We start from the raw sequence: 23,055 nt of genomic DNA, 5'->3' as shown, positions 1-23,055 counted from the left end.
TGAAGGAGAAAGATGGACCCTTACCAGTAAGCCACAGCCTTGTGCCGATATACAGATTAATAGAAATAGGTTAATTTAAGATGTAAGAGTTAGTTAATAAGAAGCCTGAGCTAATAGGCCAAGCAGTGTTGTAATTAATATAGTTTCTGTGTGATTATTACTCGGGTCTGAGCAATCTCTGCCTACAAGCATTTACTCTTTTGTTTATGTGTGTGTTTTGCCTGTTCATATGTCTGTGTGCCATTTACATGTCTGGTGTTCAGGGAAATCAGGGGTGTCAGATTTCCTGGAGTTAGGTATAGATGGTTGTGGGTCACTGTGGGAGCCGGGAACCTTGAACACAGCTCCTCTAGAAGAGTTCCCTGTGCCTTAACCCCTGAGCTATTTTGCCGGCCCTCAAGCCAATTTTTAACAAATTTTTGAATCTTAAAATTTATTTTAAAAAATCTTTACGTTTATTATTATGATAGAGAAATAGGTTTCTAGTAGTTTCTTGATCAGTCTGTTTCCTTCGCCTGTCTGCTAAGTCTCTTGTCAGAAATCTAGAAAACTGTAGCAAACCGGGTTTGCATTTTTGAATCAGAGTATTTGTGGCAGGTCTGTCAGGATTGTTTATTTCTGTACAACCTCATAAGCGTTTTATGTAGTTTTATTGTTCTTTCTGCATCAGAGAAAACATTCAGGAAATATGATTTTCTGATTTAATTTTAATACTGTAGTTGCTTCTGGTCCCTAAATCATTGATTCCACTGTTTGTGTTGTGGGAGCACGGAGGAGTGTTTTGCCTGCTGGAGCTGCACACTCTGTGTAGGTATTGTAGAATTGATAGGTCTAGTTTAGAAAGAGTGTGAGCAGACGATGGCTCAGTGGTAAAGGAGCTGCTGTACAACTGGAGTTTACCCAGGACCCAGCACAGGTGGGGCAAGTGCGTGCGCAGCAGGTGCACACAGGAATAGCAAACTCACTGAGGTCATAGCCGCTGATTTTCTTATATTTTCTTTATTATTGGATTCTTAGAGTCCTGGTAGCTAGGGAGAGATCATTTATTGTCACTGCTTTGATAAAAATATTAAGGACTTGGATGCTGGTACTCCTAGCACTTGGGAGGCAGAGGCAGGTGGATTTCTGTGAGTTCGAGGCCAACCTGGTCTACAGTGTGGGTGCCAGGAGAGACTCCAGAGCTACAGAGAAACCCTGACTCAAAAAGTAAAACAAAACCCCCAAAATTAAGGACTTGGAAGTCATCTATATATGCAAGTAATTGTCCTAGAAATGTGTAAGGGAAGCAGTTCTATTACCAAAGAACCAGAATGTATGTGTAAGGTATAACTTACTCATTGTGGCTATCCTCCCATTCGGAAAACCCAAGGGTATTCACACGGAAGTGCCTGACTGAAATTCTGTCTGCATGGTCCTTGTCCCTGCCTACTTCACAGAAGTATGGAAAACTTTGTACAAGTCACCATCGTCAGGCTTCCTTCCAGAGGTCCACTAGGTACCTTGAATGGAGAGAGTGAAAGAGCCTGTTTGTCCTTCTGTTACTGAACATGAAAGAGAAGGTTGGGCTGTTCACTTTAGATTCCTGCCTTGCTGCCCCCGGAAATCACAGGCGGTAGATAGGTTGACTGAGAACTTGCTGCTATTTTTACGTGGTATTCCCTGGGGAGAAGGAGGAGGGCGCTGTTAATTGGTTTTGTTGTGGAGGGTGGAGTGTTGGCATGGATTGTACTGGCAGGACCATGTGATGCTGAAGCCAAGCCATATGGCCAGGTGAAGAGGAGCGCTTGCATTTAGGATCTCTCCAAAGGCTTTCCCCGTAGTCTGCCCTCTATTTTCTCTCCTCTAGTTTCTATTTTTGCTTTTTAGCTAGTAAATAGATGAATATTTAGTAAACTGACTTGGATATACCAGACCTAATCTTAAGAGAGGCTTCGGTCTCTTGTCAAGATAGCATTCAATTGAAATTCCTAGAGAATAGCTTTCAGCTTACTATAGATAGAGTAAGGCTGGAGGAATGAGAATGCCATTTTTAGGGCTGTTTTGGTTGTTGAATTATATATAATTTAAGGATGGCATTGAATGTGTATAAACTTTTGAGATTCTTGGCCCTATCTGGTTACCCTCTGCCATGTAATGTATATAAAATGTATTTGGGGCTGGGGAGATGCCTCAGAGGCTGAGAGCACTGGCTGCTCTTTCAGAGGATGTGGATTTGATTTCTGGTACCCACACGACAGCTCACAACTGTCTGTAGCTTCAGTTCCAGGTGATCTGGCACCCTCTTCTTGTCTTTGTGGGCACCAGACACACATGTGATGCACATGAAGGCAAAGCACCCATAAAAAGTAAATACATAGAACAATCAAAAATAGACTTGTTTTCTTATACCCTAAGAGTAGTTTATCCTTTCGAGAGTCATTCAAATCAGAGCCCAAGGCACTTCATGTGGGCTTCTGACAGCTTGTTCACCTGCTGATTTGAACAGCTGTCTTCACTTGTCCCTACTTCCTACATGCCAGAATATTCTAGGACTGCTGTATAATGCAATATGCTGTGCATTTATGAACAAAGCTGCTTAATTAATTGGCTGTGGTCAGACTAACTTGAGAGATGATCTATTCTGAGAATTCTGCATTAAAAGAGTCTTAGTGAGTTTCTAGAAATACATAAAGTTTCTAGTATTAGTTGTATGTGGTGAATTTTAAATTTTGAACATAAGTTGGCTTTGATAGACATAAAATTTGTTTCTATTTGCTCTGTATTATCAAGAGGCATACATGATAATTTTTCTTTCTTGATTCTGAGACTTTGAAAGAATAATTTTTTTTGTCTTTTAAAAATCTTTGTACAGTTTCATGTACATAATAAGGACTTTGAGGTTTTTTTAAATTCCTATTTCCTTTTTCATTTCTTCCTCTCTCCCACTAACCCCTTAATAAGGTCCCACCCCTACCATCAAGCTTTCCTTTTTGTGTAGACCCCAATGAGTTAGTTAGAATTGTTTGTAGGTGTGTGGGTGAGTAGTGGTTATGAGTAGCGTATCAGGCTACCCCACTGAAGAAAAGCGCACCCGTCTTCTGGTAGCCACTCTTGTCAATAGGTCTTGAGGGATGGGGCCTCATGGATCTCTCCCCCATTTATGATAAAATGCTTAGGGGTTCAGTCTTGTCATACATGACAGCTGTCGTGAATCCGTAAGTTCAGTGGCTGTGCCCTGTCCAGAAGACACCTCCTCATTGCAATGCTGCCGTCCTCATGCGCTCACGTTTTCCTGCTCCATCTTTCGTGGTGTATGTATTCCATTTATCATCAAACACTTGACTCTTGGCATTTTAGCCAGTTAGGGATTTCTGTCTTAACTACCACCCATTACAGTATTAGGTGTGTGACCTTGTGAATTATAAAACGTCTTTATACCTTAATATCTTTAATATATGCGTGTTTATATGTATGTGTGTGTGTCATTTTTTTTTAAATGAGGTGTAGTCTCTTGTATCCCAGTTTGCCCTTGAACTCAGTGTAGCTGAGGATGATTTTGAACTTGATTTACAGAGCCTTTTAGCGTTTAGAGGAGACTAGGAAGATTTATAACTAAAATTTTCTTGATTCAAAAGGCTTAAATGATTCTGACAGGTTAAGAAAAGCACTGGGTGCTACCTCAGCTTCGATGCTGTGAATGGAAGCTTAGGTACTTGAAACCTGTGAAACTGTGGATGACCTTAAAGGTTACCAGCTTAGCGTTGTGTGTGTTTCATGGATAACCAGCAAAGACATTTTAAAGTTTATGTGTGTTTAGCAAAAAAAAAAGGGGGGGGGAGATATTAGGGATTATTTTAATGTTATGAGCCCTGTAGATTTTTTTCTGTTTTATCTTTAGGTAATGCTTGTTTAAATTTGTGAAGGTTTTTGACATAGTGCAAAATTAAATTATCCTTGATCATTTTGGGAAATAATTAGAATTAAATTTTTAACTGGCATTAGATAAAATGTTCAATAAAAATCTTTTTTGGATAATGTTTCAATAAGGAATTTTTAATTTAAAATTGGCAGATAGTTGTAGGAGAGTAACACCAAAGCAAACGACCACTTGACTTACTTCTCTAGGGTTTTATGTTTCTCCCTGGTCTCAGGATACAGTTCTGCACTGTGCTTGCCTAGGGTAGAAGAAGTGCCGGGGCAGAGGGTGAGACCCTTGGCTTTGCAGAGTATGACCCAAATGTACACACAAACACACAGTGAAATTGCAAAAGAATAAATAAAAACAAAACAAAAATTCTCTCCTTAGTTAAGCAAAGCACTGCTTTGTAGACTTTTTCTTATGTGTATGTAATGTCACATGGGATAATAGATCTGTAATTGTGAGTTACTGTTTTTAGACAAATATATTGGTATCGATTCTTATATATTGATACAGTTAAATTATATTGACTATTGTATGCATGCATGTTTCTACCTCTGTTTAAAACATTTTTTTATGTATTGACATATATTGTACTGATATATATATATAGTATATATTTACCATATTGCAGTGTACATTTCTACCTCTGATTAAGATACTTATATATTGTTTGTGTATTGATATATATTTACCATACTGCAATGTATATTTGTACATTGTTTATATTTGGAGGTCATTGTCCTCATTTATTTCACAGTTGTTTATTTTCTTAGTCTTTAAGTTAGATATTGAGAATTATATAGATCAATAGTATTCTGAGCTTGTCATTTATAATTAGACTAATCAGGTTCTTTAGATACATAGAGATTATATTCAGTGTAGATAGAAAATCTTTAACCTCTTCAAAGAGCTGTATAAAATGGCCTTTAATCTAACTCAGAGTTTTGTGGTAGTGAGACACAATTGCTCCTGGCAACACCCACCACTCTATTCCCGAGAGAATGTTGAGCACCAAAGACACTCCACCTGGAGCCTTTCTTTTTGGCAGAACAGGCCTTTTGGGCAAAGAAATGCCCATACCTCAACTACTGACAGAGATAAAGAGCGTGCATCAATGGATAAAACAGGACTGTCATATCCTGCCAAGACAGGGTAAGATAGTTTTGAAAAGTTGCTTGCCTTTGAAAATGGTATGTCAGTTATGTTAAGCCTTAGCCGAAGTTGGTTGCTTCAACGTTGCAAAGGTGACTTTGGGTGATTGCCCAGGTAGCCAGTTGTCTGTGTTATTTGTTGCATGTTTTGGAAGTTGTTTGATTGCACTTCCTAATTACTCAGGTAACATTATTTCCCTTCTCATATCTTCGGTGGGGTTGAAGACTATATAAATGTAGTTACTTTCCACTCATGACTTGGCCAAGCTATTTATTATACAAGACCTAAGCTAGTTAAAATAGGATATTTGTACTTATTGTATATAATTTTGTAGTAGGTTTAGAACTCTCTTACTTAAACAAAAGGGGGACCTCCCACAACAGTCATTCATTTCTGTTAGATTGCTGGAATCTTGTACATTATAGTGATTCTTAAATTTTGTTTGAGTGAATGAGAAGCCTATTTTTGGGGGCGCGGGTTGCTGTCTTTCAAATGAGAACTTAGAGACTTGGAAGAATCTAAATTTGAGAGCATACACTTACCTTTGCAGCCCTCGGTAAATTAAACAGGAGGATTTCCCAGAGTTTTAGCCAGCCAGTCTTGAGTACAGTCCTATCAATTATTTGGGATTACTTCTTTGAAAATTTATTTATTTATTTATTTTTAAAAAACAGGTATTATTATTTTTTTCCATCTATCCATTCTTTCTTTTATTTTGTGTGTGTTCAAGCATGCTACAGCACACACATGGAGAAGACAGCATGTGGAACTCAGGTCCTTAGGTGTGACAACATGAGACTAAATAGATTTCTATAATTAGAACCAAATAACCTGGTAGAGAGTATCTGTGAAGGCTCTCCTCTCTCCAGTTTCAGGCTCCTTTTTGTCCTGTGATAGGCATTTTACTGTTTTAAAAGTGTATGAATGTCATTCCTCAACCAGTTATTTAGTTCTGAAACAAACAAGCATACATATATGTATACAGAAATGGCAGCACTACTAAGATGAAGTCAGACTGCACTGGAGAAGGTGGGCTGGCTAGTGCCTGCACCATGTCTGCTCTCACCTTTCTGGAGAGTTTATCAGAGCTCTTGGGGAGGTTGGTGAACAGTTTGGGGGACCTTGGGAAACAGAATGTCTCTTGTTGCTAGGCACCGGGCAGTATTGCAGGGAGGTGTAGGTGTTGTATGCTGAGCTCAATGACAATCAGAGGGATCAGGCTGCTTTTTGCTTTATTTCCAATTACTGCCCTACTTTGAGTTCTTAGGAGGAAGGGCAGGTGACCACTTCTGTGGGTGAAATATTACTCCCACCTGATCCGAGAAAGAGAATGGGGAGGCAGAACAAAAAATTAATTAACAGCCATTCTGGCCTGGTTAAAGGTGTCAGTGGTCAGGATGCAGAGAAAAGACGATAAAGATAAAGAACGACGGACGCAGAGCATAGGAGAGGACAGGAGTAAATGAAAATACTGTTTCCAAGTAAGTTGTGGAGAAGCTTTCTGTTCCTGTGTTCTCTAACCAGTGGAGCTGCTGAGCCATCCCGTTGCTTTTTTTCTCTGTCTGGTGGACTGTGTGCTCCCTTGTCTGTGTGCTCCCCCTCACGACTGTACCCGTGTGGAAGTATATAACATGAGCTCTGTGTCAGCACCTTGAGCTGAGCTTATTGCATAGGAAGCAGTCAGCGACTGGAGGGCACAGACCCTTTCTTTCATTCACAGTTGTAATGTGGGTGTCTGTGCTATGGTTGGTGTCGGTAATTTTGTGTAGTGTAACATCTTGCCATGCTTTCTATCCCTTTTTCCTCTTGGTTCAGTGTCTAATTGTTTTGTTTTATAAGACATTCTTCTCTGTGCTTCTTGATGACAGAAGACAAATGCCGTCTTTGTATATATCACAGTACACAGCAAATTGATGGAGACACTTTTTGAATTGAATATCTTTATTTATTCATTTTGACTTACATTGCTGAAATCCAGTTTGCCCTTAACAAAGGAATACGTTCACTGGATAAAACAGAGTGATTCTCTATGACAGCTTTTCTTTCTAGGGATGGAGACTGGGAATGCTTTGTGAAACGTGTGGCTAGCTTTGGTGGTGCATGTTGGGATTTTCTCAAGTCTATGTTCATAACTTTCTGTGTAGCATTTGGATCAAACAAAAATGCCATAATTTTCAATGAGATAGATTACATACATTAAAATTTTGATTAAAAATATTTGTGTTATAATTCTTGAGATTAAATTTTAAAGTATTATAAATAATAATGACTTTGTAAACTAGATAGTCATGCTACTCAAACTCTTCTGTATGCTTTTGCAACTATAAATATTCAGTTATTATATAATTTATTTCTCATGCAAGGTTTTCATTCAGTAGTATTATCACATTTTTTTCAATATTTGTTGATGATCTCTGTTAATCTCTGTGTATTGTTTCTTGGAAATAAATAAACATCCAAGGATATATTTCTAAAAGTAAATATTTTAATACTTTCTGAAATGATACCATACATGTATAAAAGGACAAACTTAAAATCATTAGTGTTTAAAAGAAGAAATTAAAAACTACTGAAATTGTTTTTGCTAATTCATATGAAGAATTCTTTCTTTGGTTTTTATTTACCTTTTCCTCCTCTTGTCTCTGCTTTGTTTCAGGCCAGTCTATCCATATGGGGATGGGGAAGCCTTGGCATTGTCCTTTTTCTAGTAACCTTTGGACCCTTTGTAATATTTTATTTGGCATTTTACATCCTCTGCTTTATGGGAGGGTAAGTATGCACAACGATAATTTTATAACTTAGTGTTATTTGTTAAAATTGAAATAAAATGACTTAAAACTCATAGTATAATTTATTTGTGAATGCTGTTTTCTCAAATTTTGTTTACTAAAGCTTAAAAAAAACAAGTAAAATTAAGATACCCATTTGGATGTGGTGGTTATCTTTACAAATGCAATTTCAATGATTAAAGATGAAAATGGTTTTCATAATATGAAAAATTTTGATGTAATTCCTGGCTAAGGTTAGAATTTTATTATCTGCTGTGATGCTTTGATCAGCTGAGATAACACATCTAGTTTTACTTTTTAGGAGGTCCTATTTCATTAACCGGATGGTGGATACTAATTGTGCCTTCTGATGAATGTTTCTACTGTAGACAGTGCAGATAAATACTTGCCTTTACAGTTTTCTCTTTATGGTTACTTGGTTTGCAGTGTTTATGATTTTGTTTGAATTGACAAACATTTACAAAGAAGATTCCAGCCAAGCGTTATTAATGCTTTGTAACAGAACAGTTGGTATTAGACTCCACATGGGGCCCATGCCTGTGTAGTACTTTCCAGTGCAGCTCAGCCAGATGAGTATTTTGTTCTTGATGTGTGTTGAGAAAGTCCATTGTGATGTAATTAGTGTATGGTCTACACTTCCTAGTTCTTTTTGAAAATATTTTGAAACCTCCCAACATTTGGAGGAGTTTCTGAGCTTCCGATTTCAGGTGATTTATTTGACTGTACACATCAGAGCCTGTAGACACTGAGGGGTGACTTCTGAAGGCACCTACTACCCATCACCTCTTTCAGGCCATAGGTCTGAAAGTCATGTTCGTTTTCTAGGGAGCATACAGTGATGACTGAGCAGTTCTGTCATAGACCCCACAAAACTGTAGCTCTTGTTAGATTCAGTATTTTCTTTGTAATTGTGTAGACAGAGTATCTTGTTACTGAAAGAAAGAAGGAAATCTATTTTAGCCCCAGGAGTCAGGTGTATCCTTGGGACTGGATGTCTGAAACAGACGCAGGAGCGCAGCCAGGAGACCTCCAGCTGCACTGACGGTGGGGCTGCTCTTTCCCAATAAGCCTTTTGTCAATATTTCCCAACACTTTGGAAAGAGGGGAAATTTTAGCTTTAGAGACAAAGCTCAGTTCTAAGATGGTAGAGCGCGTTCTCTGCCCCTCCCCCATCCCACAGGGTTTCTCTGTGAGCCCTGATGTCCTGGAGCTCACTCTGGTTGGCTTCAAATTTGGAGATATGCCTGTCTTTGAGTGCTGAGATTAAAGGTGTGAACCACCTCCACCAGACTTGAGAAGGACTTCTTAACAGTAAATACAGATTTGAGACACAGAAGGGTGACCATCTATTCACTACAGAAGTACTAGAATTTTTATTGACCCCTTTCTAAATTCGCTAATTTATCAGGGAATAATTTTCAAAAAATGGCTTGAATACTTAGAATTGTATAAAAATTTAGATAAAAATAGGTTATTGGAAGGCATGGTGAGGTTAGTAAAACCTCTTTAGATATTGCTTAGAGTCATAGGATGGAGTCTGAAACTCCAGGCTACTGCTGTGCCCTGAACTAGTGCCGACCTGCTAGGGCCCCGTCTTCAGGGTCCTTTGTTTCCTCTGTACCCAGCTGAAGAGGATTAGCTCCTGAGACTGTCTCAGAGTATTCAGGGTTGCTCAACAAGCTCATCACCTTCTGAGTTTCCCTTTTTATGGCCTTGATTCTGAGGACTGATTGCCCCTGCAGGGAAACTTTGTGTCATTCAGTGGATTGTAAATTTAAGCAACAAAATACATTTTTAAAGTCAAATGATGACACTTCTTACGTTCAGAGTTGTTTGCTAGTTTGGCTCTGCCGTTTTATTAATTAAATTATTATTAAGTTTTTAAAGATGTGTTTTTGTTATTTACTTAATGGGTTTGGAAGGAATGTATTTTCCTGTGGGCAGCCCATCTTGCTCTGTGATAAAAGAACAGGTTTTGAAGTGTTCTGTAGTTTATCCATCTAAGATGATGATGATGTAGGCATTTTTCTTAGTTTTTTTAAAGCTAATCCTTTATCTACAATTGTTAAGAAAACTTTTTGAGGAAAAAACACAATGTATTTTTATAAAATCCTGGAATATTGTCAATACTGTATTATTTCAGGACTTTCTTTGTATGTATTGGGTAGATTATTAATTTATTTATTTTGGTTTTTCAAGACACGGTTTCTCTATGTAACAGCCCTGGCTATCCTGGAATTAGCTTTGTAGATTCAGAGATCTCCCTGCCTCTCGTGTGCTGAGATTAAAGGCAGGAACCACAATGCCCAACTGTTGGTGTTTTGTAAGTGCGCTTCATAATCAGATTAAATTGAAACAGGTCCAAACTGAATCTTAGTAAGAATGTCTGCCCTACCACAGGTAATAGGTATTACGAACTCTGGAGACAAGCGTACACATGCACTAGCACACACGCACACATACTTACACACACAGTCACGTACACACATACCTATGCACACTATACACCTACACATTCACACACATACACCCTCATACACACCACAGACACTTGCAAACACTCAGGCATACACTTACACATACATACACATACATACTCTCACAGAAGCACACACTCATTCACACACACGTGACGCACATACATATATACTCATAAAATACACACCCACGCACATATACACACTCACACACACATACATAGAGGCTTGTATGTATTATATGTAACTTTAGGTAAATAAATAATAATGCAATTTCTCTTTTAGACATCATCTATGTTGTTTTACCCTCTTTCCTTCCTCTCCTTTGCCTTTTGTTTTGGTTTTTCAAGATAGTCTCTTTACATAGTCATGGCTGGCTTCAAACTCACAGAGAGCTGCCTGTTTCTGCCCTTTTCAGTACTGGTATTAATGGTGTGCACCGACACTACCTGGCTGAAGGTTTTTTTAAATAAAAATTATTTGAGTAAAACTTCCAAAAATACAATATAATTCACTGAATATTTCTAGCTGTTCTAAATTTCAAAGCCTAACAAAATTTGTCAATCTTAATTTTCCAAATTTCCAGACTTAGTTTTTAAGAAATGGAAACTCATAAAGTCTGAGCAGTATATTCACTAACAAATTTGATAAAACATAGAAATACTTTGTCTTTTTAATCTACAATTATTTCCCCCCAGGGGTTTAGTGGTCACTCTCCTGTATGGGAAGACAAACTCAGAGAAGCACCTCGAGCTGTGCGAGCACTCGTTCCTTCCTCCAGCGCCGCCCGGGGTCCCCAAGGTGGGTCCTGGGTGGGGTGAGACACGGCATCCTGAGAATTTTGTTAGTATGATTTGTGAACAGATTGGAAGGCAGCTTTGAAGGAAATATAGAAATTGGTTAGTTTAGTTTGTTTTCCTGTCTTAATATCAAACTGTCAGTTATATAATTTATAAAAATTTATAAGAAGACCAATGAATAGTTGGTTTATGAGAAAGAAATTGATTAAGAATCATAAAATGTACACTTTTTAATTACTTTGAAAAGCATATTTTGCAACTAATCTAAAGAATATCTAGTTTTAAGAACTCCGGTCTTATTTTTATCATTCTGAATTAAGCTATTTTTCTGTTAAAGTATCAGATTTTGTAAATGAAGTAGGTATTGCATCCTGTGGGTATGTAGAACTCATAGTTGTTATATGCTCAAGTTTTGTGTGATGGGGTTCTCATGTGGAGAGACAAATGATTTGAATCTAATGCTAGTAATTTAACTTTAAAGTCACTTATACTAAAATATAAATGAAGCAAGTCATGTACAGTATTAGTTTATATTGTAGAAATGAAAGAATTCCACTTCATTCTGAGTGTTTTATTTTGATCACCTTGATGATTACATGTTATAATGTTTTCTTCATACTGCTTATTATAATTATTGTGCATATATATTATATACATTAGTGGGTCGCTCTGAAATTTCTGTGTAGGTATGCTTTGATCCCGTCCACCCTTCGGATCCTCTCTCTCCCAGTCATGCCCTCATCCTCGGAACCCCTCTACACTCTTGGAGAGAAACCATGAGACCTTGCTCACTTGTATTTCTATGTTTGTCTTATTTTGATTAATACATTGTCTTCAAGATCTGTCCTTTTTTTTCTGCAGAGGGCCTGCTTTTCTTCTTCTTTATGTACAGTAGTACTTCCTTTCATGTCCACACTAAGTTATCTATCTGTAGCCTGGCTCTATCCTGCACGTTGTGAGCAGCGCTGCAGTAACCGTCACTACACAGGCATCTCTGAATACAGACATAACTTCCTTACCATGGAGTGCTGCAGCTAGGTGGAATGCTTGCAACTTTTTTTTTAAAATTACCTCTCCTTCATTTCTTTCTGTTTCTGTAGAACTTTCATTAGTACATATTCTTTGATTTTGCTTACAAAACTCTAAGGAATTAGTCCTTCTCTTAATCATTTGTAGTTTTCATTCATTTGGAAGCTACATAACAGAATAGAAAACATTTGAAGAATTAAGATTTTATATAGTAATAAAATCAAGACTAGTTAATTTTTTTATAATCCAGTTTTCATAAAGGATGCAAAAATAGTTTTGACTTGTTATTTAAAAATGTGATTGGTAAATATAGTCTATGAAAAAGAACTTAATGGTTCATAGTACACCTAAAACATGCATTTTATATATACTTATGCCTTAACAATAAGTTTGCATTCTAAGCAGCACGTTACTCAGGCATTTTCTCAGTTGAGGATCATAGAATGTGTAAAGCCTACGTAGATGATGTAGCCTACTACATCCCTCGTGTGTGTGTCCTGTCTCTTGCTTTAGGCATTGAGCTGCTCGCTATGTTTCTGTACTGAGTACTCTGATCACCCTAGAGCAATAGTATTTGCATTAGCTAGACCATGAAATGAAACAGTGAAAATGTGGTCTAACCGGTGGATCTCTGTGTTTGAGGCCCATTGTGTTCTACATGGTGAGTTCTAGATTAGGCAGGAATATATAACAGGAAAAAAAATGTGGCTCAATAAAAACATTTTAGTGTTTGGGTTCTTGCTTTCAAGGTTTTTAAGGGAACTTGTTGAAGTCTGTGAAACCTGCTAATCAGCCGTAGGCTGTGAATCACCAGCTTGTCTCTCCTGTCACCGTAGTTTTCTTTTCTTCTGCTTCTTCCCTGTGCTAGGACTTTGTTAACGTCATTGTGCCTCGCATTTGTTATATAACTGCATATTGATGCTTAGATTTGTTCAAGAGGCTCCCACTTCTTTCCCTATTCACTTGCTAGTGGTTATTCTGATAACGACTGAAATGCAGTGAACTACATTTCCCTTGTTCCTAATTGTCTCTAATTAAAGTAACTTTAAAGTGAATTCATTTGATAGTTAATATGCTCACAGAGAGTATTAGGAAAGACAGTAAGTTGACAGATCAGAAATGTTAGCTTCATAGTTGGAGGTTTGGTTGAACAATAGCAGTTATTATACCTGTCCATTTTAAATCACCTCTTGTCAAATTCATAGAAAATAGTAATAGCTTTTGTTTTCCTAGATGTCTAATTTTGTTACTCTGAGAAACGAAGTTTGACTTAAACTTATTTTAACAAATTATTTATTGCCTGGAAAATAAGGGAAAGTATAAAAAGAAATCAATTTGAAGCACACTGCAGATGTTTGAAATCAAGGAAACACTCAGTAACACATTATGGTTTTCCTTAAGTGCTTAGAAGAAATGAAACGAGAAGCCAGGACTATTAAGATCGATAGAAGACTGACAGGTGCCAATATAATTGATGAACCTCTCCAGCAAGTGAGTTTCAGTATGTGGTATTTGGATTTCATCTCTTGTATTTGAGTTATATTTCTTTTGGAAATACTAAGGTGCACCTCTTAGCTATTTAATTTCCTGAAATTTTATGATAATGCTATCTTTGAATTTTATACATACTAATTATATTTATTAGGTGCCTATAATGAGGCAGTTTATTTAACATGATAGCATTTATGGGTTAATGGCTATTAGAAAAAAAGTTTTGCTGACATCTGATATTCTAGTAATTTTATAATTTAAAATATTAATGTATCAGTCTTGTTCAAGCTCGGTGTTTGATAAATTAGACTTTTGAGTTAGTTTTATTCCTTTAAAGATGTTTATCACCAGTTTGATTAAAAGTGTTAATTAGAATTGGGAGTAGATATCCCTCTCTCAAATATTTTTTGATCATGTTTTTGATTATATGATCATTATGAATAATTTATACTTTGAACTTTAATATTTATAAATTAGCCTGTAGTTAACTTATATGGCTTGTAGAAATCATAATCTTGATGTTATGGACTAACAGTACTGGCTGCATCAAAGGTATTAATAGGATTCAGTTAGTTTTGTGCTTAGATGACAGTGGATCTGATGGGATCTGTGAAGCACTTGAGCTCCTGGTGTCTGCTGGCATTATTTACCTCCCCTCGCAGGGAACTGAGTCGGACTCAGCGTAGTAGAGCACTGAGTGTGGGTAGTCATAGATAATGTTCTAGTTTTCTCAAAAATTGAAGGTGTATGAATTGGGGTACAAACATTTTTTGAGACGGTTTTTAACATGAGATAATGAAGAGAGGAATTTACCATCACAATTTAAGATGTGTAGAAGAATATAAGTTGGCCAATAATTGTCTCGTTTTTGGTTTTTGCTCCTGTTTTTAAAACCTAAAAATTTGTTTTTTCCCTAATGTTTTGCTATAGGTTATCCAGTTTTCGTTGAGGGATTATGTCCAGTACTGGTATTACACACTGAGTGACGATGAGTCGTTTCTTCTTGAGATTAGGCAGACTCTTCAGAATGCACTCATTCAGTTTGCTACTAGGTAAGATTGCTGCTTGGAGTTACACAGAACAATTCAGGTGTGTCATGTATTACAGTAGGAAACAACTTCCAAATGAGGGGGTTTTTAGCTAAAAGGTAAGTTAAATAGTGGACTGTTATTATGGGATGTTATCACATTATCTACACAAACATACTTTTATTTCTCTTGGACAAATGTCCTTAATATTTTGTGGAAATGCAAATTTCTCTGAAGTGTTTGCATTGTGTTACATTCTAATTAGCAACTTCATATTTGTCTGTCTTTGTCCACAGTTGTCATTGTCCATCCGTTTTTATTATAGCACTTAGTAGATGTGAGATAGCTTATCTTTTTGGTTTTGTCTTGAGTTTCTCTGATCAGCCATTGTATATCACCATTAAGGAGTGCCTAGGCACACCCTCGCTCTATTCTAAAAATGAGGTTGCTTGTATTTTATTGCTGTTCTACTTTGCCTTTGCCTTTTTAAATACTGAATCCAGCCGTGGTGGTGTACACCTATAATTCAGCACTCAGGGGACAGAGACAGGGGATCTTTGTGAGTTCAAGGCCAGCCAGTATACATAGCCAGTTCCAGGACAGCCAGGTAGACAGAGAGCCTCTCTCCATTTGGTCTGTACTCCTCTCATAGTGTTTGTAGTGAATTGGCATAGTTGACTGGCCGTGACAGAGATGAAGGGCGTCCAATAGTATACTCTTTATTTGTCTTATTAAAAAAAGAAATTTACTTATCTAGGAGTAGACACTTTTGTCACCATTAGGACATTTAAAAGTTGTTTTAAAACTTTTTAAAAATAATTTATTCAAATTTATTTTATATTCATTGGTGTGAAGGTATCAGAGCCCCTGGAGCTGCGAGTGCCGTGTGGGTGCTGGGAATTGAACCAGGTCCTCTGGAGGAGTAGCTGCTGGTCTCTACTGCTGAGCCATCGCTCCAGCCCCCGTAAAACTGAGTTATGTACAGTTGTGAGCTACTGTGTAGGTTTTGGGAACTGAACTCTGGTCATCGAGAAGAGCAGTCAGTGCTTTCAGCGGATGAGCCTTCTCTCCAACTTTGCCATTCAGACATTCAAGAAACACTAAGTATGTAGGAAATGTTATTAAAATGAAGGCTTACAAAATAGTGTGCTGTGTAATTTCAGCTGTTTTGTAAATATTATATATAACAATGACAAAAAATGCCGGAAATACAGTAAATTTTGGGTTTTCAGTTTATGGGTAAATATAGCTAACTCAAGAAATTTAAAGGAGAAAATAACATTTTATAAATCTTGCATTTTCCTTTATAGTCATAGATAGGCAATTAAACATATGATGAGCAGCAATGAAGATATGTAAGATGTCCTTTTATGTTCTCCTGCCCTCTTTTAAGATGGAAAACAGAATTGTGGCTGCCTTGATCTGTGCAGGTCCTGTATGTTCGTGCAGCCCTGCAGCTCCAGGTCTGTGTGTATTGCTGCCCTGTTGTTGCTGGTGGGTGCTGTTTTGCTGCTGATCTTCCCCTTGCTCTCGATCTTACAAGTGTTCTGCTCCCTCTCTGAGGGAAGAGGATATGATGCAGATGTGCCATTTAGATTACATTTTTATTTGGTGTGTGTGTGAGAGAGAGAGAGACCGAGGGACTGAGACAGACAGAGTCAGAGAGACACAGACAGAGGGGGTGGAGAAGGAGAGAGGGAGGGGGGATTAGATTCCTGGGTAGCAACGCATAGGTCTTTAGCACAGTAGTTAGGAGTATTGTAAACAAAGTGAACAAAGGGCCTAGCCCGTAGTCCTTACTTAGAGTGGTTGAGGTCATGAATGTGTAGCCGAGTGGCTTTTATTAACAATCTTGTCTCATTCTTCTTCTTTTTTTTTGTGTGTTTTGTTTTTGTTTTTGTTTTTTCGAGACAAGGTTCTGTGTGTCTTTCCTGGCTGTCCTGGAACTCAGTAGGCCAGGCTGGCCTTGAACTCACAGAGATCTGCCTACTTCTGCCTCCCAAGTGCTGGGATTAAAGGTGTGTGCCTCCACCCCCAGGCTCATGGCCCATTTCTTGCATATTTATCATGTACCATTTTATAGAGCACACCATTGCTAAACTGTTGCCCGCCTTTGTCAAGATAGACATTAAACATTTTTAGTGTAGCCCTCCTGTTTGCAATAGAAAACAGTAGTACTGTCCTTCTTGTTCTCTGGGAGTTGCGATTTTGTCTAGACTACATGTAATTGTAAGAAAGTCAAATAGAGGTGGTGTGCTGGTTTCTTTTTTTTAACCCTTAACATATTCCCATTTTGAAAAATAGAGATCTAGATTTAAATGTTTGAATAGTCTATATTAAATATTTGTATTACATGATGGTCTTATTTTATATGTCAGATGTTCCGATGAATTGATATGAGTTTGAAATGCTTCTAATTTTTGGAGCAATTCAGCAAATTAATAAATGGCATTGTTCTATAAAGGAAAACAGATATGCAATTCTCTGTATCATTTTTTCCAAACTAGTTACAAGAAACCTTTTGGGAATAATTTATCCTGTAGTGAGTATGCTATATTTTACAAAACTGAAACTTGCTCATGTTGATTGTGACTTAAATGGTTTTTAAGGTCACCATTTCACTGTATAGTCAAGACTGGTCTCTAGTTCACTGTGTAGCCCAGGCTGACCTCTGATTTGAGAGCCTTCAGCTTTTGCTTGCTTTGGGTACACATGTGTCAACATGGCTGGGTTGAGCTTTTTTTTTTTTTAAGTATAAGTCCCATTTTATTTTTCCAAGGTGTTTTCTTCCTCTGTCTTTATGAAGCCACCAATTTACATGGGCTTTGGTGGAGACTGGGGTGCAGCAGCAGCAGGTCTGAATTGTGGTGGGGACTTTCAGTCCTTCCAAGTGTCATGACATCGATTTGTGACCACCTTGCTGTGAGTAGCACAGTGCACATAGTAATGCAGCTTAACTTAGAGTTGGGGAGCACATAGGAGTTGAAGACACTTGCTTTGGATATGTCCCTGACAGCAGCAGCCTCTACAGTGTTCCGAATGACGAACTTCTTCAATGGCCTTGTTCTTGGGCACATAGCGGGCACAGTTAGTGCAGCGAATTGGCTGCACATGGCAGTGGTCCATTTTGGCGCAACTGTTGTTCCTTCTTTTTCTGGTTGTCTTGGAGCCAAGACCCGAAAGAAGCTGGGTTTATTTATTTATTTTTGAAAAAGGGAATGGGGGTAGTAGGGATGGGACTCTGGTGACTTCTAGGCTTAAGTTTTTGTTTCAGATTTTATAGAGACTCATAATATTGCTACCAGGTTTGTTTGCATGCCTAAAAATGTGCTTATATTTTGAGAGTGCTGATCCTTTCTCAGCTCCTAAAGATTGAGGACACTGTCATTTTTTTGCTTCCTTGTACTTGATTTGGCCTTCTTGTGCCTGTCAAACTCTAGCAGTGCCTTGACGACGCATAGACGAGGTGTGTTTGGAAGGGGTCTGTACGGTCTCAGTGCATTGCTGCTGTCAGTTCCCTCACAACAGCTGGGTTTGGATGTGGATTTTATGGAGATTTCCTTGTGAGCAGCAGACCGCTTTGTGGAAGGCTGGCCGCACAGCAGAGGCAGAGCGTGCATGCTGCCTGTCACTCGTCCACTGTGCTCTTCAGTCACTGTCCGTCCGTCCTTCCTTCCTTCCTTCCTTCCTTCCTTCCTTCCTTCTTTCTTTCTTCCTTGTTAAGACTGGTTTATTCACTAAAATGCAAAGCCTCTGATAGAAAATAAATAAAGAGGGCCAGCCATGAAATGAACATCTCCACAAGGTGTTCATTGTATATGTATCGCCAGGGGTCAATGAATATGTTCTCTCTGCTCCCATTGCCCTGGGTTCTCTTGTGGCCCAGAATCTTACTTTGCTTGTCCTAGGTATACTCCTGAAACTGTTAACAGAATTATGTGCTGTTCTTACTTGTTTGACTAGTTACTAAATTGTTTTTTGAAGTTTGTTGCTGTTGAGATAGAGCACTAAATGATTTCATAAGATTCATATTCAACATTTTGATTCTGAAGAGTTTTATACATGTTATACTTATCATGACCTTTTAGCCCAGTGGTTCTATATGTCTTGTTATTTAATGGTGATAGTTTTAAATGTTAGTATATGTAAGAAAAAAGAGTGGACAATTTAGAATGGATTCAGAAGAAACCAAGAAGTGTTTGAAATACTCCTAAGCAGATAGAAACATTCTGAATCTCTCAGGTATTTTTGTATCTGGGGTGAGAAATATAAGATGTACCCATGGGCAGCTTTTTTTTTTACTATTTTTTTTTACTATTTTTACCAGTTTTTAAGAATTTAAATTGTTTTTTTATGCCTTTTGATACTAATTAAAATATATTGTCAGAAGACTAAGTGAAATAAGAGCTGATATACTCAGAGTCTTAAGTAGGAACATCTAAGGTATAAACATTAAAATATGAAAGGAACAAAATCTGAGCCTGAGGAGCTGGAGGATCTCTCAGAGGACCTTTGCTTCTTACCACTACGACAGCTTGCAGCTGCCTGTAACTCCAGGGAGTCTGACTCGTGTCTGCAAAGCATTTATATAATGATTTAATGTTTTTTCCTATAAGGTCAAAAGAAATAGACTGGCAGCCTTATTTTACTACACGCATTGTTGATGACTTTGGCACTCACCTGCGAGTATTCAGAAAGGCTCAGCAGAGAGCAACAGAGAAAGATGATCAAGTCAAAGGTACTGACTTCATTTCATTTGAATGTTAGGATTTAACAGTCGTTTTTCTCTGCACATTCTCAGCTGTTCCTTGTTGTTCTAGGTACAGCAGAGGATCTGGTGGAGACCTTTTTTGAAGTTGAAGTTGAAATGGAGAAGGATGTTTGCCGGGACCTAGTGTGCACTTCTCCCAAAGATGAAGAAGGTTTAATTTTTAATATAGCTCTTTTGTGAACAGTCTCAGGTTAGAGGCAAGTTAGCAGGACAAATCTTAGGTGGCGTTGTTCTTGCACAAGACAGCTTGCAGAGAGAAGACACGACTTTATTGTAACTCTTACACGTAGCCTCCACGTATGTTTCTCATCCTGAAGCTTACCTTTTAAACAGCAGAACGCTTAACATTTTAAGAATTAGAGTAATTTCTGGTTCTTCAATTTATTATTTATACCCTAAGAGTATACTTGTTTCCCTAAACTCTTTTCTAATTAATTTCAAATAAAATATTTAGATTATTATGTGCTATTTTATGTTACTAGTTACTGGAATAAGTGTTTCTTGTTGTTTCAATAAAATTTCACTTGGTGGGAAGTTAGATAATTTTTGCTCTTTCTTGATTTTTTTTTTGTTTTAATTTTAGTTTAGTCCACAATTAGATCTTTACTATTTGGAATGTAATTTTACCAATGGGATTAGCTATTAAATTGTTTCCCAGGAAGTGTCTGTGTGGGAATAACCATAAGGAAGCATTGCTTTTCTTCAGGTTTGGAACGTGCTAAACTATTTTCTTGCCTTTTCTATTATTTTCTTTCCCCTTTTTTCTTCTTTATAGTTTCCTGTTTATAGTTGTTATTAAGTTTAATTTTCACCACCAGTTGATTAGTGGTGTGTGAAGTCATAGTTAAAGAACAAGTACCTACAGTGCTGTGAAGAACTTGCATGGGAGAGCTTTCTTAAATGAGTAGACTGGAGGAGCTCATCCTGCAGTGTTCACACATCTGCTACTGTAGAAGTGGTTCTTTTTCCTGAATGTGTGCATAGGAACCTTCTAAGTATGCAAAAGTAATACATAATAGAAATGAAAAGTATATTGTATATTTAAAGCTGTCTTAGAGAAAAACAATTTTGTCTTTAAAGTTTCTCATGATTAGTAAGCCTGGCTCAGACTGATGTGAGTTTGATTAGTGAGTAGTAACTATTTGGAGAGCAGTGACAGCGATTTAGTGAATGCTGATGTGTAAGTACTGAAGCAGGAAGCTGTTATGAACACGAGCCTTTTAAAACTGTGTCTTATATAAGAGTAGGTAGAGACTTTAGATTTTCTAATGTTATTATGGCTAATTTTTCTGTTTTTAGGATTCCTAAGGGATTTGTGTGAGGTTTTATTATATTTATTGCTACCTCCTGGAGATTTCCAGAACAAGATCATGCGATACTTTGTCAGGGTAAGCGTAAACTCATACCCAATAATGATGTAAGGGAACTGAGAGCAGTAGTTCTCAAAATCTTTGGCCTTGAGACCCAGTTAAACTTCAGAATTATGGAAACATTGAGGAGCTTTTTAAAATGTAATTCTTTATCTTTAATAAGTATGTGTAATAAAATACAAAAACAAATTTTAAAGCAGAAGATCATTAGCTGGTAGGTCAGTGACATCATTGAATGCCTTCTTGTCCCATGAGCGTGCCAATGTAAATAAGGGCTTGGTATCATTATGAAAGTGGACTTTGGCTCAGCTCATTCTTTGAGAAAGGATTTTGGGTCTATGGCCATACCACCTTGAACACACCCAATCTTGTCTGATCGCATAAGCTAAGCAGGGTTGGGCCTGGTTAGTATTTGAATGGGAGAAATGAACTTGGGGATCTTTTCTGAATTCTCCAGAAGTCACTGGCCAATACTTTGAGAGCTGCCTTAGAGCTAGGAACTTTAATATTTGGTTATCATACAGACAGACTTTTCTTTTTAATTGAAAAACGATTCATGCAATATATTTTCATCGTTTCCTCTCTAAGTTCCGCCCCACCTCCCTATCCACCCAACTTTATGTTCCTCTTTACGTCTCTCATCTCTCTCAAAACAAAACAAAAGAAAACCAAGGAACACAGAAAAATCCCACAAAAGGGAAAATCACACCAAAGTCCATCATGACAAAACACGCCGAACAAAACAAAATGGAACAAAAAGTCCGCAACATCCTGCTGAGTTTGTTCTTTGTGGTTCAGCTCTTCCCAGGCGTGGGGCCCTCCCCGAAGTGTGGCTGAGAGATCAGTGACACTCCACTGGAGAAAAGTGGTTTTCTCTTTGCAGTGGCATCAGTTACAGACAGTTTCTTGGTTAGAGGTGGGATGCTGTGTCTGCTTCCCCCTCTCAGTGCTGGAACCCGTCTGTCTGGAACCTGTGCAGGTTTCATGTACGCTGTCTCGTCTCTGAGTTCAAATGTGAGTCCTGTTGTGGCTGGAAGATGATTCCTTGAAGACATCTATCACCTCTGGCTCTTAGAATCCTTTGGTTCCTCCTTTTCATAGCTCCCTGAGCTCTGAGGGGAAGGGATTGGTGAAAACACCACTTTTACAGATGAGTGATCCAAAGACTCAGTCTCTGCACACTATCCAGTCGTGGATCTCTGTTAATTCCACTCCACCGCAACAAGAATCTTCTCTGGTCAGGGTATAACAGTATGCCATCAGCAGTCACTTTACCGCTACATTCCTTTAGCAGGACAGTAGTAGGTTTCCCTTTAAGCCATGATCTGTCTACTCTCAGGTTCTTGTCCCTTATACCAGTGTCAGGTGTGGGTTCCAGTCTCACACAGACAGTCTTGAATCCAGTTAGAAAGTGATTGGCTATACCTGGAATATTTGCACCATTATCGATCACACCAGCTCATCATGCAGGCAAGTCACCTTTGTAAGTCTCAGGGTTTGTAGTAGACACCTCATTAGGATTCTTGTTGGAGGTGGGCCAGGATGATGAGACACCAAGAGTGCGGAAGAGAACGTTATGGCTAAACTCCTTTGGGTGGATTCTTGTTAAAATGTAAGGTACAAAGATGAAGGAAGGTTGAGGTTTAATTTGGAAGATGGTTCAAGTAAGCAGCTAGAGTTTAGTTGAGGATAAAAGTTCCGTCACCAGTCAGCTCTAGTTGCACAAATTTTCTCCCCAAGAAGTACCATTTTTTGTTTCACTCATCGATAGTTGTGCCATGCCTTTGCTGGTCTTACTCAGAATGATGTTGTTACTCTCTTAGCCTTACCGTCTTCAGTTTTGTGTCTCAGTGTCCCTCATTAGAGATTCCTTTGTGACATTTCCCTGTACTGAAGACAGTGCCTAGTTTTTATCCCCTTTAAGTGATAATTTTTTTTATTGTTTATTAACTTGGTGTTTTTCTCCATAATGAACTGTAAACTGAGGCCATGCCTACTATTTATCTACACTGTTGTGAGTCTAGTGGTTAACACAGTGTGTGGTACATAGCAGTTACCAAAACAGCGGCTCCCCTCTTGGTTGTGGCTTGCGTGCTCCTGCACAGTCAAGAATGGAGGTGCTGTGTCGTGAAGTGAAGCTGCTGTTTAAAAATATATAGGAAGGTAGTCAGCCATTGTCTCACTATAGATTGCTTTTTGGCCAGATTTCATCCTTTTTGGTCAAATCTAGTGTACTACAGCACTGCA

General features: G+C 38.0%; 1 protein-coding gene across 3 annotated transcripts in view; it reads left to right on the top strand.

The window, feature by feature from the left end:
* Nucleotides 1-23,055, top strand: part of Snx13 (sorting nexin 13) — a 92,629-nt gene that overhangs the window by 24,437 nt on the left and 45,137 nt on the right. For 2 of the 3 annotated variants that reach the window (XM_041657976.1, XM_041657975.1), the window contains exons 2-8: nt 7,710-7,822; nt 11,018-11,120; nt 13,550-13,639; nt 14,570-14,691; nt 19,284-19,405; nt 19,488-19,589; nt 20,738-20,826. In XM_041657976.1, coding sequence (XP_041513910.1) covers nt 7,710-7,822; nt 11,018-11,120; nt 13,550-13,639; nt 14,570-14,691; nt 19,284-19,405; nt 19,488-19,589; nt 20,738-20,826 — 741 coding nt within the window. Of the gene's footprint in view, nt 1-7,709; nt 7,823-11,017; nt 11,121-13,549; nt 13,640-14,569; nt 14,692-19,283; nt 19,406-19,487; nt 19,590-20,737; nt 20,827-23,055 lie in introns of those variants that run through there. The other variant, XM_041657977.1, reaches the window with a different exon arrangement.

This window comes from Microtus oregoni, unplaced genomic scaffold (assembly GCF_018167655.1).
Source record: "Microtus oregoni isolate MIOR12 unplaced genomic scaffold, Mior012 000009F_ref0000495, whole genome shotgun sequence".
In the NCBI taxonomy this organism is placed as follows: Eukaryota; Metazoa; Chordata; class Mammalia; order Rodentia; family Cricetidae; genus Microtus; species Microtus oregoni.
Note: the sequence above shows the minus strand (reverse complement) of the source record. Positions and strands in the feature narration are given on the sequence as shown.